This window comes from Salmo salar, chromosome 03 (assembly GCF_965601325.2).
Source record: "Salmo salar chromosome 03, fSalSal1, whole genome shotgun sequence".
Classification (NCBI taxonomy): Eukaryota; Metazoa; Chordata; class Actinopteri; order Salmoniformes; family Salmonidae; genus Salmo; species Salmo salar.
In genome coordinates, this window is record NC_138293.1 from 30,153,371 (window position 1) to 30,171,903 (window position 18,533).

Here is an 18,533-nt window from a genome sequence, read left to right on the forward strand (position 1 = left end):
GCTAGCCCTCCCCATGTCTAGTCAGTAGCGGCTAGCCCTCCCCATATCTAGTCAGTAGTGGCTAGCCCTTCCCATGTCTAGTCAGTAGTGGCTAGCCCTCCCCATGTCTAGTCAGTAGCGGCTAGCCCTCCCCATGTCTAGTCAGTAGTGGCTAGCTCTTCCCATGTCTAAACAGTAGCAGCTAGCCCCCCCATGTCTAAGCAGTAGCGGCTAGCCCTCCAGAATGTATAAGCAGTAGCAGTTGGCCTGCCCATGTCTAGTCAGTAGTGGCAAGCCCTCCCATGTCTAGTCAGTAGTGGCTAGCCCTCCCCATGTCTAAACAGTAGCAGCTAGCCTCCCCGTGTCTAAGCAGTGGCAGCTAGCCCTCCCTATGTCTAAGCAGTAGCAGGTAGCCTCCCCATGTCTAGTCAGTAGTGGCTAGCCCTCCCCATGTCTAAGCAGTAGCAGCTAGCCTAGGGCTGTGGCAGTCATTACATTTTGTCAGCCTGTGATTGTCAAGCAAATAACTGCAGGTCTCATGGTAATTGACTGTTCATTAACATAAACACAATTGGTATCGCCTGTCTTCCACGCATAACATACAATCCAATGATGCAGACCTTTGGAACATCTACATTTTAAAAAGTCTAATAAATCTATAATATAGCCTATACCATCACAATAAATCCATTATTTATTTTAGACAGGTCTAAAGAAACATAATGTGAAGAAAATGTAGTACTGTGAGTTGTCCTTATGTTAGGCCCTGATCTAGCTATGCCATATGGCTGTGGGCTACACTAGTGCATTTGGAAAACAATATTTGCTTAGAATTCCGTGGCATTATTTTATGGTATGAAGAATACAATTGAACATAGCTGAATAAAATAGAAAGGATATTTTCTCCAAACGATTTGAGGGAGTGCACACATGCGGCTATTGTGTTGAGCGGTTATCAAAAAAACAGGGCCTCCTATATGCTTTATTTGGAGTTATTCATGCAACTTTAGTTGTGATACAAAAGTTGGGCTATATGTTTTGATTTTTAATACATTCTAAGGCTGCAAGATGCGACTGTACTGATGATTTGAAAAAAGTCGCATGAAAGGCATGAGCTCTGCTTAGTTTTTTTGCGCAGGTTGCACACACTTCATCAGTCTCTCATTCACAATTTGACAAACACAATAATCCATGGATTTTGCAGCCAGTGGCCGTTGTGCCCTTGAGCTGAATATAATAATTATAATTCCCTTCTCCCGGCTGCATGCTCCGAAGCACCTCTCACTCACTTGGCTCTCTCAGATAGCTAACTTCTTATTAGCCAATGCCCGTCACGTGATCGGGTCTTTCTCACAGACTACAAGTGACACATCGGGGATGCAACTGCGAGTGTCCTTTCCAATTCCCAGATGCATATTGAAGATACTGCATAGCCTATAGCCTATAGAAATGTTGCGCAACATGAGCTCATGGGCTTTCATGAAGTGTTTGATTAGATTTTCGATTACATTTACATTGATGTCAGAGTGATTAGAGGGACAATAGAGTGCTGAGTACCAGGCAGTTAGCAAGTTTGGTAGTCTACTAATTACCAGCAGCAGCATCAGAGCTTGGAGAAGTCTAATTACCGTGACTAAACGATCACGTGGTATTTGACTGCCGTCAAGACTCATGACCGGATTTCGTCTGAATAGTGATTGTGTGTTGACTATTACCGGTGTAGCGGTAATACGGTCACCGTAACAGCCCTAGGCTAGCCCCCCATGTCTAGTCAGTGTGAGCTGAAACTACCTCTCTGCTCGGAGCTGTCATAAGTCTGCTAACATAGCTGCATCTGGAGCACAGGGAGCAAGCGGAGCGCCAAACCACAGAGATCCAGCCGCAGCACACTGCTAGTCATCAGTCAGGAGTTTAATTAAGGCATAAGAGCAGAGCAGGCTGCCGCTGAGCTATGCTGAGACAAAGACCTCACAGGCCTCAGAACAGATAACAGGTTAAAGGCCCAGTGCAGTCAAAAACGTGATTTCCTATGTTTTATATATATTTCCACAATATGAAGTTGGAATAACACTGTGAAATTGTGAAAATTATGATAAAATGTTTGAAAATACCGCCTGAAATTTCCGCCTGTTTTGGTTTGATGGAGTTTTGGCCTGCCTGGTGACACCACCAGGGGGTACATGAGTTAATAGACCAATAAGAAACAGAGTTGCAAACCTCCACTCCCCACTCAGACCACTCACAGACAGACAGTCTTATTATTGCTTGAGAAATTGGTCTTTGTTAAGAAGCTATTTGTATTTCTATTTGCCCATTTTAATTTAAAACAATCACAGTAAGGTACTTAATTGTTACCCATAAATGATTTGATATTGAAATAAAAACAGCTGCATTGGACCTTTACACATTAACACTGGGCTGCTTTAAAAGACACATATATGGGTCATGCTGTATCTGAACTACGAACACAAAGCATTGGGCAAATTATATTCCATTCCACAAAGCACTAAATAGCCATTGTGTTCTATGGTGTTTTATTGTGTTTTCCACTTATTGATCGTACATGACCTGTATATGTGAAGTTCACCCTTACGACAAGACAGAGCAGGCCCATGCGGTGCCAGTACTACGTTTCCTGGGTCCCGTCTGAGTAGGGATTGTGTGTTGACGAACACAAGCCAGTATTGACTCAGTCCCCCTTTGCTTGGAGTGAGCCTCATTCCCCACTGTTGGCTCGTCCACTAGGGGTGTAATCCCTTCCTGTTTGGCCTCAGGCCAGGCTTACTGCTAGCCAGTTTAGCCAATGAAGAATACCAACAAATAAATAAATAAAACTAGCAGCTGGCATTCTCCACAGTCAACACTTATCAGGCCGTAGGGAGAGCTGACCTCGTCCGCTGTTTGGCCACAACCACCACGGTCTCCTTGGTAACCGACCGTCTTGTTTGAAGTTTGGTGCCTGGGGACTCGTGGACATTCAGTACAGCTCTGGGGCTAGGGTCGGGAGACTTTGGTGTGTGTGTGTGTGTGTGTTTTTCTGTGTGTCCATGTGTGTGTGTGTCTTATTAGCCTGGCATGTGGTTATGTGTATAATAGCTATGTAATAAATGAGTAATAGCTGGAATTGTCTGGCTGGATGTACAAAAGACCTAAAACAACGGTGAAATCCTTCTCTTCTGAGGTGTAACGAGAAAAGACAGACCACCCGATTGGAGGGCTAGTGTGCTTTGTTCCTCCAAATGATACTCATTACCCTGTCTAAGTAGACAAGTGAATGGTGCTAGAAACCCACTATGGGGTGATCCTGCTGTTTGACTGAGATAGCAAAACAACTGCACAACCGCTGGGTTATTATGGAGCCTCATTATGTGAAGAGACTAGAGAGCAGGAAAGAGGAAGAGGGAAAGAGGGAAAGAGAGAGAGAGAGAAAGAGATGGAGAGAGAGACAGAGAGAGAGAGAGAGAGAGAGAGAAAAAGAGATGGAGAGAGAGAGGTATGGGGCGATAGAAAGTGAGGAGGTGGAGAGGAAGAGAAGAGAGGGATAGAGAAAGAGAGAGATGGAGAGTTGAGGGGAAGAAGGGAGGTGGAGAGAGAGTTAGAGATTGAAATGAGAGAAAGAAAGTGAGAGGAAGGGAGATAGAGATATAAACAGGGAGAGAGGGAGGGAGATGGAGAAAAATAGAATGTATGTGAGTGTGTGAGGGAGATAAAGAAAAAGCAAGTGAGCTAGAGAAAGGGAGAGAGAGAATAATCCAAACTGATTTCTGAGGTGATAGCTACAAAACACAGATGCCTTTCCCCACTAAAAATGAAGACTATGACTTAAGAACCCAATTAAGGATCTTTCTTAGGGGAGCCATCTTGGGAAGTAGATGGGGGGATGGGTCTTGGTAGGACATGAGCCCTGGGCTACACAGACTAATTAGACTGAGGCAGGGGGGTGGCAGGGGGGTAGAGGGGATGGGATCCAAGCCTGTCACTGGGAGGGAGATGGGTTCCATGGAGCTCCACATGTCAGTCCCAGAAACTAAACACAATTACTCTCACATTTAACCACTTCACTTAGGGACAGGAGTTTGACTGGTGTAGGCGATGATGCTACAGCACAGAAATCTCACTCATACATTACTCTGTCTCTCTTGCTGCTATAGCTACTTCAGTGACAAAGTGAATTCTAGGAGCGAATTTGAAGCTACTGTTAGATCGAGCACTTCACGAGGTGAGAGTTGAAACTGTGATGCCAACAAGGAACAAATGCAGTCTCACTTTTAGCCACTTGTTTGGAGTGAGACAGTCAGAATATTAGCTTTTAAATAGCCGCACAATTGGTGTCATGTAACATGTATTTACGAAACGGAAGTGTCGAATAATTACTGTACATACAGTGTTCGAAAATAAATCCATGAGGAAATGTGCGATCGGATTCTGTGAGGACCAGCTTGCCTCAACAGCAATTTGTAGAAACACGTTTAGAATCAGACACTTGCAAAGTGAATCTCTTTGACCAGGTAAATTAAACCTGTAATGTATTTATCATCTGGTGTTAATGCCATGCTTTATCAAAGTTGCAGAAAGTCAAATAAAAAGTATAACAGAAGCGGTTAGGGAACAGATCAACTCTGGGTGATGGATTTCAACACAGAGCATCCTTCCCTCTCTTTGTTTGGATTTAACTTCTCCCAGTAGTACAGCAAGCGGAGGAGGAAGAAGAAGAGAAAAGAATGCCTCAAAGGCTTCTGGGAGTTTTTGTCATGTCTCCCTCCAGACACTGTGTTTGCATGCACACATCAGACCCACCATGGGAGAGGAAGAAACAAAGACACATACTGTACACACACACACGCACGCACGCACGCACACACACACACACACACACACGCACGCACGCACGCACACGCACACACGCACGCACGCACGCGCGCACACACTCATACACACGTCTCACGCACACACACTCACACACTGCAGAGAGAAAATCCTCTTAGGATCATTAGGTTTGTCATGCTGTCTAATTCTGATCCACCTACAGTAGGAAAGTAGAACACCACGTCCGTGTTACGTCGTCGCCATTCATCTCACAATGTTTACATCCCCTTTTACAGCGCTGATGACTGTTTGTACAGCATGTTTGTACATCATTATAAATAAGCTTAAATATTAATGATGGCGCTTCACAAACACACAGTTGTGCCCTTTTATTCATTTCAACTTTTTTGAAATGGTGACAGCACTGTGAGCACATGGGTGGATGAAGAGAAGAACAGCATGTCATTTAAAAAGATACAAAGAGAAGTTCAAACGCATGTGAAGCTGTCACACTTGGCAGATGAAGGTGGTGTATTCTCAGAAAGCTAGGTGTTAGCAAGCCACTGAGGGCTAAACAAAATTTAGATCAGCCTCAGAGTGGCACATGTTAGGGATATGGTGCACTAAAGGTGGGGACATAATCCAAATTGTAAATTCTAAAATCAATCTCCATGGGAATTGTAGTCCCAATTCGCCATGTCAGAATGATGCTTTGCCTCGTTTCGGTTTCTCAAAGTCTGCGAGAGCCCCTCCAAAAAACACTGACAAACTTCACACTAAATAATATTTAGTGTGATGACTGTCAGTTTTTTTGCTCTCGCAGACGTTGAGAAATCACTCTAATATTGTTTACAGAGTGGGCTATGCTATTACACATGCTATGCTATTATACATGCTAATGCAATACTATCATTAGCAATACAGTGATACAATACAGTGATTATTCTGCTTTATTTTCAAGATATCATATCTTTTCATTTTTTTCAAAGTATTTTCCCCAAAATTATGAATTTCCTTAAATAAAACACAAAAATCGGTCACTGTTTGGCAATAACGGCCGTCACACACAGAGAAAGAAGGAGAATCTCATTTGTGAGGAGAGGAAGTACAACATGATACAGACATGCTCTTGTCACTACTAGCACTCATTAAAGAGCTGGAGCTTTGGACCGAGCGGAGACGTCTTTGAAGGAATCTTTTAAAAGACCCTCCAATTAAGGTGCGTGTCCTGCGGGTATCTAAGGAAAGGGAGAGAAGACCTAGTATACCCACTGACTACCCACTCACTGTCCTCCTCTATCAACTGGAGCAGGACTTACAATCTCACGCCGCTCACTTCCAAGGAATGATATTGAAAGTGAAGGGTAAAAAAGAGCCCGGGCTAAGTGGAACGGGAGGGAAATCTCATCCCAGAAAAAAAAATGCAATCTTCACTGTTGTGTAACTTGAATATCATTGTCTTGTCTTCGGAGGCTTAGGAGCACTAGGGTTCATCGCCGTAGAGAGGGAGGATATATCCCACGCATGTGCACTTGCGCTGGTATCGCAACACAAGCGGGCCAATGATGAGTATCGCAACACAAGCAGGCCAATGATGAGCTGCCGGACTTATGTGCTTCTTCAACAAATGAACTTCCACTCATAGAAATGTCCAATTTAAGCTGTGGCTAATTCACTGCTGCTACCATCAGTTAATAGATCTGCCTCATTAATCCAGTAGAGTAGCAGAGCATTGTCCATGGCTCAGTTCCTTATGTAACAAGGCAGAGAGAGACACACATCCACTGAAGCTAATGCCAAGGAAACAGAAGGAAGAAGTGTACTTTTAAGTTCGGTGTTGTATTTCAGCATGGCCACTCCTAAGTACCCACAAACCCCTGGCTTGTCCAAACCAGGGTAAGGGGTAGAGACAACCTGAGTATGGGAGGGTGTTAGAGTACAGTAGATTGGAGGAGAGGAGAGGCTAGAAGAGGATATGTTTCCTACTCTTATAACTGTGTGGGGGGTGGGCCGTAGGGGTGGTCAGTAGGGGGTAGTGGGAGGTTGAGTGGTCAGAGAGAGAGAGAAAAAGAGAGAGAGAGCGAGAGTAAGAAAGCGGATAAACCACACCACACCTAGACCTGTTAGCACCAACACTGAACCATCGGCCTTCCCCATCGGCCTTCCCCATCAACACCTCATGAAATATCTCAAAGGGGTGGTCTATGTGTCTCAATGCTTGGCTAGAGAAAGAGAGAGAGAGAGAGAAAGAGAGAGAGAAAGAGAGAAAGAGGGAAAGAGAGAGTGAGCGAGAAAGACAGCGAGAAAGGGAGAGAGAGCAGAGTTTCTTCTGGACTGTGGTTTCTGGGGCACCGAGGCCCAGGAGTCAGTCAATCTGTCCGGTCCGAGGGAGGCAGCCGGGCGGGGGTTCCTGGGAGGGCTGATTAGACGGATGCTCTCCCATCATCCATCTCGACAGGCCGGCAAAAATTGGCTCGCCCCTCGCAGGGTAGAGTTCACAGGGGGAGGCGATGGGGGAGGATGGGTGGATGGCGGGGGAGAGGGGGGGAGGCGGTGCAGGAGAGGGGGGGTAGCGCTGAATACCTGTCACAGCCTTTGGTCTGTTTCGGGGAATCTCAGCGGCAAATTAATAAAATATCATTGCTGCTTCCCTGTACTTGCCTACCGTGGCAGGCAGCTCTCCCTCTCCTCTCTCTCCCTGCCTGCACTAACCTCCTGACCTCTTCAGACTACTGTGAGAGATGAGGAGCCGAGGTAGCCAGAGAGTGGGCCAGAGTGTCAGGGTGTAGGAGGAAAGAGTAACTCAAAACTCCAGGCAGACCAGGCAGAGAGGCAAAGAGAGGAGCAACATCTATCTCCTCACCGCTGGATGACAGCTCCACTAGAGAGAGATTGACAAATTACTTCACCATGTCAGGGAGACATTTTTGAGTAGTGATATAGTCGGCAAAAACAACAACCCGCAACAAACAACAACTCGTACGCAGTACATAAACCTGGACAATATCTCATATGTTGCAGTATGGATGCAGTAGAAAAGAGACATCTATATTCCAGAACACTCAGAAGATGTATCTTAATCGGAAATATTGTCCACGTTGTACAACACAAATTCTAGGTCTACAAAGAAAAATGTCCTTCCTTTGAAAATACATTTCTTCATTTCTTCTTCTAAAAAAAAGGAACTCCAGGGGGAGTTAGAGGATGGTTTTGGTGTTAATAAACTTCTTGTGTGTCTGTAATGATGTGGATTTATGTAAATGTCGTAATGAATGCATGCTTAAGTGGGATAAGCCTTTGTGTGTAGTTGTAGGTGTGTGTGTGTGTGTGTGTGTGTGTGTGTGTGTGTGTGTGTGTGCGTCTGTGTGTGTAGGTGTAGGTGTGTGTGTGCGTCTCTGTTTTGTGTGTGTATGTGTGCACATGTGTCTTTCGGTGTGCGTGTATGCACCCATTGGGGGTTGCTTCTAGAGCATGCCACGGTACAGGTGGAATATGATGATCGTCTTATCCCTAAGCACAATCCATGCTCTCCTTTTCACAACCCTCTGCTCCACAACAAAGTGCCATATGTCTTTCATGTTCGCTCTCCGTCTCTTCACAAAGGGTGTTAAACAATATAAGCACGAAACAACACCTCCGGGAGCTGGAGGATCACTTCATGCCCAAAAAATGTCAGAGTAAAAAGTTGGAAAAACATCCCCAGGTTATTTGAGATTGTTTACAGGTACTTGTAACAACCCTGGCTATAGCGAAAACCCTCAAAACATTAGTTCCAATGACAGATGAAATTGGATAAAATAAGATGCTGTGTTTGACATGTTGTGTTAAGAGAGAGTACTCAATGCTAGCTAGGAGTTTGTTAGCAAACACAAGACTTGTTAGTTACTAATAACCTTGTCTTCCATGACGAACCTGTATGTTGGAAGGTGATGCCTCAATACTTGTTTTATTCATGGCTGTCTGTTCTGTAGACTCAACTGTCTGGTAGATAATGATCACATTCACCTTCCTCCTGGCACACCATGGCTCTGTGTTTACTGGCTAAATCTCAATATTAACATCTCCTGTCTGGTCAACGCTAAGCTAAAGCCCAGGATGCACCCTTACATCAGCTGGCTAGATGCTAATACTTAGCTAGCACCACTAATCCGACCGTGTCTGTGGTGGCTGGGGCTCGTGGTCAGTAGACTGGTGTTCGGTGCTAGTGGGTTTCACAAGGTGCTTTTTTTAATTTGCTCTACTCAGACGGCTATATTTGTATATTTTAGGGTACTCAGTGCTCAACTATGCGGCGCCAACACACAATGTTTCAGACACAAGGGATTTGTACAAGAAACGAGGAAAGACATGGCATGTCCTGCCAGGGCACAATTCCCCAAAAGACGATTGAGCTGGTTGAAAACAACAGATGAAGACTGAAATAAAATAAGGCCTTTTAGTTTTGTTCAAGTACTCTGAGGACAGTGGGAAGAGATTGCTCGAAAACGGATTATCTCTACAACGTTGAGAGTTCATAAGAGTCCAAATTCTAACTTTGTTGAAGGGCAGATATGGTATCCCTACGGACACAGATCATATTTAGCCATGAGTGTCTCCTCTGTGATTACGAGGTTGGGAAATGGAGGCATATTATTGACTGAACTGTGTTTCGGCCTCTATACAGTATAGTAATTACTCCCCAAAAAGCACATTCCCCTAATCCTTCTAATTCCAGATATTTTAGGTCTAATAAGCAAATCAAATCATTGTGTATCGGTTGATCACAAATTAGCTTGGAAACCAACAGGACTAATTCCGTCGGAGTCTCCCATCCCAACCGGGACAGAGAGTAGGCGAAATGAAATATGTGTGTGCCTGCGTGGGCGTTTGCGTGCTCATGCGTACACGCACACGAGTGTGTGTATAGGTTTATGTGTGTGCTTGATGGTGGTGGTGACCGCTACCTGGCCTGTGTTTGGGCTCACCTGTAGCTCTGTCTGGAAGAAGAACTTCTGTGGGCACTGGGAGCAGTCGTATATCTTATCCTCCTGGCCATGGGCTGAGAAGATGTGCTGCTGGAGCTTACTGGCCTGGACAAATACTACAGAGATAGAGAAGAGAGAGAAGAGAGAGAGAAGAGAGAGAGAAGAGAGAGAAGAGAGAGAGAAGAGAGAGAGAGAGAGAGAGAGAGAGAGAGAGAGAGAGAGAGAGAGAGAGAGAAGAGAGTATCTTCTTTGAGTAAAATATCAGACATTTTGCTTGGAATAAATGGAGCTATCAGAATATAAGGGTAAATGCGGAATAATCCGCAATGATATAGGCTAAATAAGAAACATAGAAACAAAGAAGAGAAAGTAATTGCTATACAGCCGACATATATTGGTTAAGGGCAACGACAATAGATGCTAAATACGGGCAAATGAATGTGTTGTACTGACAATAAAAAGACATGATTATGATGTCAGTAATTAAGACAACAAAAAAAGGCAACTTTAATATCTGACACATAATTGGGGGTTTTAACAGCGGTCATACCCGGCCGTCCTACTATGGTACAGGGAATGAGTGCATAATGTTATGAGAATAATGAGGATCTTTATTTAGAACTACTTGTTGGGACAACAAGCCAGAAAATAAACAACCACAGAAGAAATTGGCATGGCTTCAAGTGCAAAACATGGCCTCCATTACGCTACATCGCTAATGATATTGACAATATAAATATTCATGCAGAGGCACTATTTATTTATGCACACTCAGACTACAGTCGCTATGATATAAACACACACACACACACGCACACACGCGCACTTACAAAATATAAATCTATACTATGCATTTGTGCTTTTATTAAGCCATAGATAGTCCACGTTGGCACAGTATACTAGGGAGACGTGCGTGTGTGTACGTGTGTACGTCTCTCTCTCTCGGTGTGCGAGCCGGTGTGTGTGTGTATGTCTCTCTATCTCTGTGTTCAACGAAGAGCACTTCAAACATGCCGTTTGTTATCCCAGAAGTCTGTGCTATAAGGACGTATGTTACGGCTGTCTACTCTCTGAGGTCTGGACGCTCCCGAAAAGTGACCATGTGGGGCTGGGCTTCATTTGAATTTCTTAAAGAGACAAAATAACTTTTCTATTAATGCATGCGCCGCCTGGGCTGAGAGCCGCAGGGAGGGGAGTGAAAAGCAGCCGCTAAAGGTGAGGTGTCTATACGAGAGCACTTTGGGGTTGCTGCAGCTCTATCGCCTCTGATGGGAGCGCTACTGCAGCGCACGGGGAGCTCGGCAACATCAACATGTCCCAAAATCAACTGGGAGAGCTGATATTAATTATTGAGCTGTATATGCCCGAGGTTCACTTAGCTACGGCAGACGGCTGCCCAGATGGCCGCCACGTACGCTCCTGACCTGAGAAATAAAAGTTTATATCAGCAGCTAGCGTTTCGCATCCAGAGTGACAGACACTCACAGACTACTAATATCGCAGTGACAGCTGCCCGTGGAACACGACTAAACTAAACACAGTGTTGAACACGGAAATGAACATACTCACACTAATGAACAAACAAACAACGCTATGGCTATGATTATGGGTTATAGCCCACTTCTGAAAAGAAATGATCAGAGTGTTCTAGCTGGATGTTCTATTCACAACAGCTTTGTTTCATCCCAAGGTTAAGTACAACACAAGGCCATCCAAAGCTGGAAATATATAACTGCTTCATGCTTAGAGGCTACAATGATTGCGCCTTTGTTTGTGTTTTTCACATATTTTAGGAAAAAGAAAGTAGGCAAGCAGACATACACTATGTGGACATCTGCTCGTCGAACATCTCATTCCCAAATCATGGGCATTCATATGGAGTTGGTCCCCCCCTCTGCTGCTATAACATCCTCCACTCTTCTGCGAAGGCTTTCCACTAGATGTGGGAACATTGCTGTGGGGAATTGCTTCCATTCAGCCACAAGAGCATTAGTGAGGTCGGGCACTGATGTTGGGCGATTAGGCCTGGCTCGCAGTCGGCGTTCCAATTCATCCCAAAGGTGTTGGATGGAGTTGAGGTCAGGGCTCTGTGCATGCCAGTCAAGTTCTTCCACACCGATCTCGACAAACAATTTCTGCATGGACCTCACTTTGTGCACGGGGGCATTGCCATGCTGAAACAGGAAAGGGCTTTCCCTAAATTGTTGCCACAAAGTTGGAAGCACAGAATCATGTAGAATGTCATTGTATGCTGTAGCGTTAAGATTTCCCTTCACTGGAACTAAGTGGTATAGCCCGAACCATAAAAATCAGCCCGAGACCATTATTCCTTCTCAACCAAACTTTACAGTTGGCACTATGCATTCGGTCAGGTAGCGTTCTCCTGGCATCTGCCAAACCCAGATTGGTCCATCGAACTGCCAGATGGTGAAGCGTGATTCATCACTCCAGAGAACACATTTTCACTGCTCCCGATTCCAATGGCGGTGAGCTTTACACCACTCCAGTCAACGCTTGGCATTGTGCATGGTGATCTTAGGCTTGTGTGTGGCTGCTCGGCCATGGAAACCCATTTTATGAAGCTCGCGATGAACAGTTCTTGTGCTGACGTGCTTCTAGAGGCAGTTTGGAATTCAGTAGTGAGTGTTGCAACCGAGGACAGACATTTTTACACGCTACGCGCTTCAGCACTCGGCGGTCTCATTCTGTGAGTTGTGTGGCCTACCACTTCGTGGCTGAGCCGTTCTTGCTCCTAGACGTTTCAAATTCACAATAACATCACTTACAGTTGACCGGGGCAGCTCTAGCAGGGCGAAATTTAACAAACTGACTTGTTGGAAAGGTGGCATCCTCTGACGGTGCCACGTTGAAAGTCACTGAGCTCTTCAGTAAGTCCATTCTACTGCCAATGCTGTCTATGGAGATTGCATGGCTGTGTGCTCGATTTTATACACCTGTCAACAACAGGTGTTACTGAAATAGCTGAAGCCACTAATTTGAAGGGTTGTCGACATACTTTGGTATATATAGTGTGTTGTTTTGTCTGTTTGCTCTGCATAGAAACATGTCAAACCAACAACAGTGTGCTGTCATTTTGTCTTGGACTGAGAGGTAGAGAAATCACTACAGCAAAACAAGACAGCATGTTTTCTCTCGCCTGCAAACATTGTGCCCTGGAGACGTTTTCATCTGGAGGATGGGTTGCAAATCCTACAGTACATCTACAGTGCCTTCAGAAAGTATTCACACCCCTTGACTTTTTCTACATTTTGTTGTGTTACAGCCTGAATTTAAAGTGGATTAAATAGATATTTTTTTGGTCACTGGCCTACACACTATAGCCATAATGTCAAAGTGGAATAAAGTATTTTGACATTTTTACAAAATAATACAAAATGGAAAGTTGAAATGTCTTGAGTCAATAAGTATTCAACCTCTTTGTTATGGCAAGTCCAAATAAGTTCAGGAGTAAAAATGTGCTTAACAAGTAACATAATAAGTTGCATGGACTTACTCTGTGTGCAATAATAGAGTTTAACATGATTTTTGAATGACTACCTCATCTCTGTACCCCACACATATAATTATCTGTAAGGTCTCTCAGTCAAGCAGTGAATGTCAAACACAGATTCAACCACAAAGACCAGGGAGGTTTTCCAATGCCTCGCAAAGAAGGGCATCTATTGGTAGATGGTAAAACACTTAATCGCAGACATTGAATATCCCTTTGAGCATGTTGAAGTTATTAATTACACATTGGATGGTGTATCAATACACCCAGTCACTACACAGATACAGGTGTCCTTCCTAACTCAGTGCCGGAGAGGAAGGAAAATGTTCAGAGATTTCACCTTGAGGCCAATGGTGACTTTAAAACAGTACAGAGTTTAATGCTGTGATAGGAGAAAACTGAGGATGGATCAACAACAATGTGGTTACGCCACAATACAAACCTAATTGACAGAGTGAAAAGAAGGAAGCCTGTACAGAAAAATAATATTCTAAAACATGCATCCTGTCTGCAACAAGGCATTAAAGTAATTCTCAAAAAAATAAGCAATGAACTTTTTGCCCTGAATAGAAAGGGTTATGTTTGTGGCAAATCCAATACAACCCATTACTGAGTACCACTCTCCATATTTTCAAGCATTGTGGTGGCTGCATTATATTATGGGTATGCTTGTAATCGTTAAGGACAGGATAAAAAATAAATGGAATAGAGCTAAGCACAGGTAAAATCCTAGAGGAAAACCTGGTTCAGTCTGCTTTCCACCAGACACTGGGAGATGAACTCACCTTTCAGCAGGACAATAACCTAAAACACAAGGCCAAATCTACACTGGGATGTTGTATGTAGATGGGTGAGAATAAAAATCTATTCAATCCATTTTGAATTCAGGCTGTAACATAACAAAATGTGGAATAAGTCAAGGGGCATGAATACTTTCTGAAGGCAATGTACCTAGAGTACAGTACAGCACAACAAGGAGTTTTCAGGTGAGCTCCTACTCCTCATGTCACAATGGTTACATGTCTTTTGATTCCACTACAAACAAGACCAGAGGTGTCACCACAGTTCCCAGAGTGGTGTGGCCAAACAAAACATGTCGGGGCCCGTAGTTTTTCCTGATCTGGTAACCTAACCAGGTAAAACCCCGGACCTTATACGGTATGACATGATTCATCTGTTGTAATAAGGTTGAATATGGGGTATGATGGGACCAGAGTTTTTCTAACCAGGTGACATGGTTTTAAAAAACTCCTGGCCTTGGGAAGGATGAAAACCCTGTCAAGCTGCAGCAACATTGTACTTGTTAATATGAATTATATTTTTAAAGGAGGTCTAGGGAGGTTTCCTATACACAGACATAGAGAAAGCAACATGATTGGACAATAAAACTCACAGGGCTGAGTTAGCTTTTTGCAGGTTTGCACGGTGTACTCTTCCTGCCCTATGCAACTGTAGGCTTGATAAAACATGAACTCAGTCTGTCAGCTATTGTGTTTATTGATTCATTTCCAGTTGGATAGAAAACGTCTAGGTAGCCTAGTCAGCTAAAGTTTATTTTGAGGTGTTTTTGATTTCATGTCAATGCTAATATGGCAAAAAGAATTGCTAGTTAGCTAGCCAACAACTGTAATTACGTATTCGAGAGACAACAAGTGCTCATTTTGCAAATGTATTTATGTTATCAATAAATATTGGAGAAAAATATAGTTTACATGTTGTCAATAATCTAAGCCAACCCTATTTGTTTTGCCCCATAATTGCGCACAACCAACCCGCCTATGCAGCTGCTGTCGTTAGTAGCCTACAGTTGATTAGACTGAAAAATACTATAGTTTCCATGCAATGGGGCGGCAGCGTAGCCTAGTGGTTAGAGTGTTGGTCTAGTAACTGAAAGGTTCCAAGTTCAAATCCCTGAGCTGACAAGGTACAAATCTGTTGTTCTGCTCCTGAACGAGGCAGTTAACGAGGCTGTCGTTGAAAATAAGAATTTGTTCTTAACTGACTTGCCTAGTTAAATAAAGGTAAAATAATAGTTTCTTTTTTTAAATACAGCATGCAAGATCGCTAATGTTTAGGTGTAATGGCTGCTACACTTACGTGAGAGTTTGTCTGTCGGGAGTGATGTGTTTTCATGCTAAATAAATACCGAAGAAAAGTGGAGAGCACGCCTTGAGCTTTGTGTGTGGTGCCTGGCCCAGGCGACCTGCGATTTCCGTGAATCTGATTGGTCAACACATGCAAAAAGCCACTTCGATGTGAATGACAGAGAAATTGGGCACAAGTTGACAAATCATGAGGCAAATCGGTCTAAAAAACAGCACTTTGCCCTCTTTTAACACTCAATATAAAATAAAAAGTGGTATGGCGCTGCCACACCTGATTGAAAAGTGATGTGGCAATGCCGCCTCGCCACACGTTTTCCGGCGGCCCTGAACAAGACACAAGTTGCATCAGCTTGGCACAGCTAGGGCATCAATGCATAACTCAGCATTCATTCACCGCCATCATGCATAAGTGTACAATGAAAGCTGAAAGCATTGCAGGCAGAGTGTCTGTCGAGAGAAAGAGAGAGAGAGAGAGACGGAGAGAGCAAGAAAGAGAGAGTGAATGACAGGGAGAGCGAGTGAAAAAACAAGTGTGTACGAGAGAGAGAGAACGAGAGAGAGAGAGAGCGCGTGAATACGAGGAATCCAACTTTGTGGTCTTTTCTGGCTGTGTGAGTGGAGGCCGACTGAGTGAATGAGGCTGAGCAGGGCTGGGGCCAGTCTGGGCTGGGCGGCGGGGCGGAGGGGCCAAGGTCTCCTGGCTGTGGGGGATATTAAGCACTCTGATTAGATCTCAGGGGCCTCCGCCATGGCAGACGTCTCCTTTACTACAGGCCCCAGCACAGGCCCCAGCTCATCTTTATTTTGGCAGGGTGGATGATGCTCTCTGCAGGCTATCTCTCTCTCCCTTTCTACACATACAACACCAATGCTAAGCTGTTTGTATAGGGGAAAAGTTGATCCTGCTTTTTATCTTTTTCTTTTATGTATTTATCTGTTCTATTTACTTCTCTTTTCATTTCACACCCAGGAGTTCATGATAATACAGATTTAAATGTGCAGCAACAGGAGTGAGTGCTCTGAGACTGATGTTATGTTATTGTTGGTAATTAACTTCATTTTGTGATGCTTTTTTAATATATGTATATGTCTTTTTTTTTTAAAACCTCATTCTAAAATCGTTACGGAAGAGACTGGCAGTTCATGGAGGACCAGCTAATTAATACACCTATTTGTCATAAACTTGCTATTGTCAGAAAAAGACAAAGAACATCCTGGAGTTTTGTGACTTTCAGTTACCTGCTGTGACATAAGGGGGGGAAACACATTCATCCTGAACACTTTCTTCTGTTTTCTTTGTCTTAACCCTCATAATATTCCCAATCACATTTTCCCTGGCAACCCCTCGCAGCCGCTCCTAAGGGTGCAGGCAGAGCAGACACTTCTAGCTGCAGGCTCCCCCACTTCTGAAACCTGTCAAAGCTTTCCTGGGAGAGTCAGCCTCACTCTCTCTCGCTGTCTCTCATCATCCAGGGGCTTATGGACCCCTCTCCTCTCCTCCTGTTCCCCAGCTCTCTTCTCCTTCTCTTCTCTCCCTTCATCCTTTCATCTTACATTCACAACTTGCAATTTGCAGAGCTGCACTGTAGCTTTCCCCAAAGTTTTCTTCTTCTTCCTTTCTATCTATGTTTTTCTTCCAGCTCCTGTATGGCCTGTCCTTCTGTCCGTTCTCTACCGCCACCAGACTACAGTGTAATTAACTCAGAGGAACAACTGACAGTCACTTGGACCCTCCCACATAGACATGGTTCACCGGGTAGACTGGAAATAGATCATTTAGATACAGACTTTTAAGTGGGATAAATGTTTTCAAGGACAGAATGGGTCTCACAGACAAACCGCCTCCAACCCATTTCTCCCTATCCAGAGAATGCCTGAGAAACCCAGCTCCCTCCCTCCCTCCCTCCCCTCCCTCCCTCCCTCCCTCCCCTCCCTCCCTCCCTCCCTCCCCTCCCTCCCTCCCTCCCTCCCTCCCTCCCCTCCCTCCCTCCCTCCCTCCCTCCCTCCCTCCCTCCCTCCCTCCCTCCCTCAACAGGAGCAGGCCTTTCAGTCTCTCCCTCTATACTCCCCATGGTCCACCACTTCCATCCTCCATCTATCCCCGTTCCCCACCTCTGTGTGTCTGCTCTACCACCACTGTCCTGAAGGTGCTCTCTCACTCTCTCTCTCTCTCTCTCTGCTTTCCTTCCTCTCCTGCACCCGCCACCGGGATCGATATGGACGCAGAGGGAGAAGGGGCGACCTGTCTGTCAAAGCTACAGGTGAAGAAAGGCTCATATGAAGAAAGCATGCTCTGTATATTAAACGGAATGACCCTGGTGGGGGGAGGAAGGAGGAGGGGGAGAGGGAAATATCAATAAGCTCCTGCTAAAAGAGAGATAAGGCCAAACAGCAATGAGAGACGAGGGGGATGAGAGGAGGGGTGGAGAAGACTGAGGAAAAGAGAGAGATAGGACCCTGAGTGAGGATCTGCTGGACGATAGGACAAGAGAAGAGCTGGAGACCGAACGAAGAAGAGAGGAGGAGGGAAAAGATGAAACAAGTAAAACGATGAGACTTCCAAAAAATTACATGAAGAAAAAAGTTATGAAACAATTATTAATAACACAAAGCTAAAAACGAGTAAAGTGAGTAAAAAGCCGAGGAATGGAAAATAGTGAAAAGAAAGAGTACAGCTAAAGAGCTGAGTGGGGGGGAGAAAGAGTACAGCTAAAGAGCTGAGTGGGGGGGAGAAAGAGTACAGCTAAAGAGCTGAGAGAGGGGGGAGAAAGAGTACAGCTAAAGAGCTGAGAGAGGGGGGAGAAAGAGTACAGCTAAAGAGCTGAGAGAGGGGGGAGAAAGAGTACAGCTAAAGAGCTGAGAGAGGGGGAGAAAGAGTACAGCTAAAGAGCTGAGTGGGGGGGGAGAAAGAGTACAGCTAAAGAGCTGAGAGAGGGGGGAGAAAGAGTACAGCTAAAGAGCTGAGAGAGGGGGAGAAAGAGTACAGCTAAAGAGCTGAGAGAGGGGGGAGAAAGAGTACAGCTAAAGAGCTGAGAGAGGGGGGAGAAAGAGTACAGCTAAAGAGCTGAGAGAGGGGGAGAAAGAGTACAGCTAAAGAGCTGAGAGAGGGGGAGAAAGAGTACAGCTAAAGAGCTGAGAGAGGGGGGAGAAAGAGTACAGCTAAAGAGC

At 44.7% G+C, this 18,533-nt stretch overlaps 1 protein-coding gene across 5 annotated transcripts in view; it reads right to left on the reverse strand.

Annotated features, from left to right (window-relative positions):
- LOC106599680 (zinc finger protein 521) overlaps window positions 1–18,533 on the reverse strand; it is a 147,838-nt gene that overhangs the window by 7,719 nt on the left and 121,586 nt on the right. For all 5 annotated transcript variants that reach the window (XM_014190973.3, XM_014190971.3, XM_014190967.3 and 2 more), the window contains one exon: window positions 9,750–9,865. In XM_014190973.3, coding sequence (XP_014046448.1) covers window positions 9,750–9,865 — 116 coding nt within the window. The remainder of the gene's footprint in view (window positions 1–9,749; window positions 9,866–18,533) is intronic.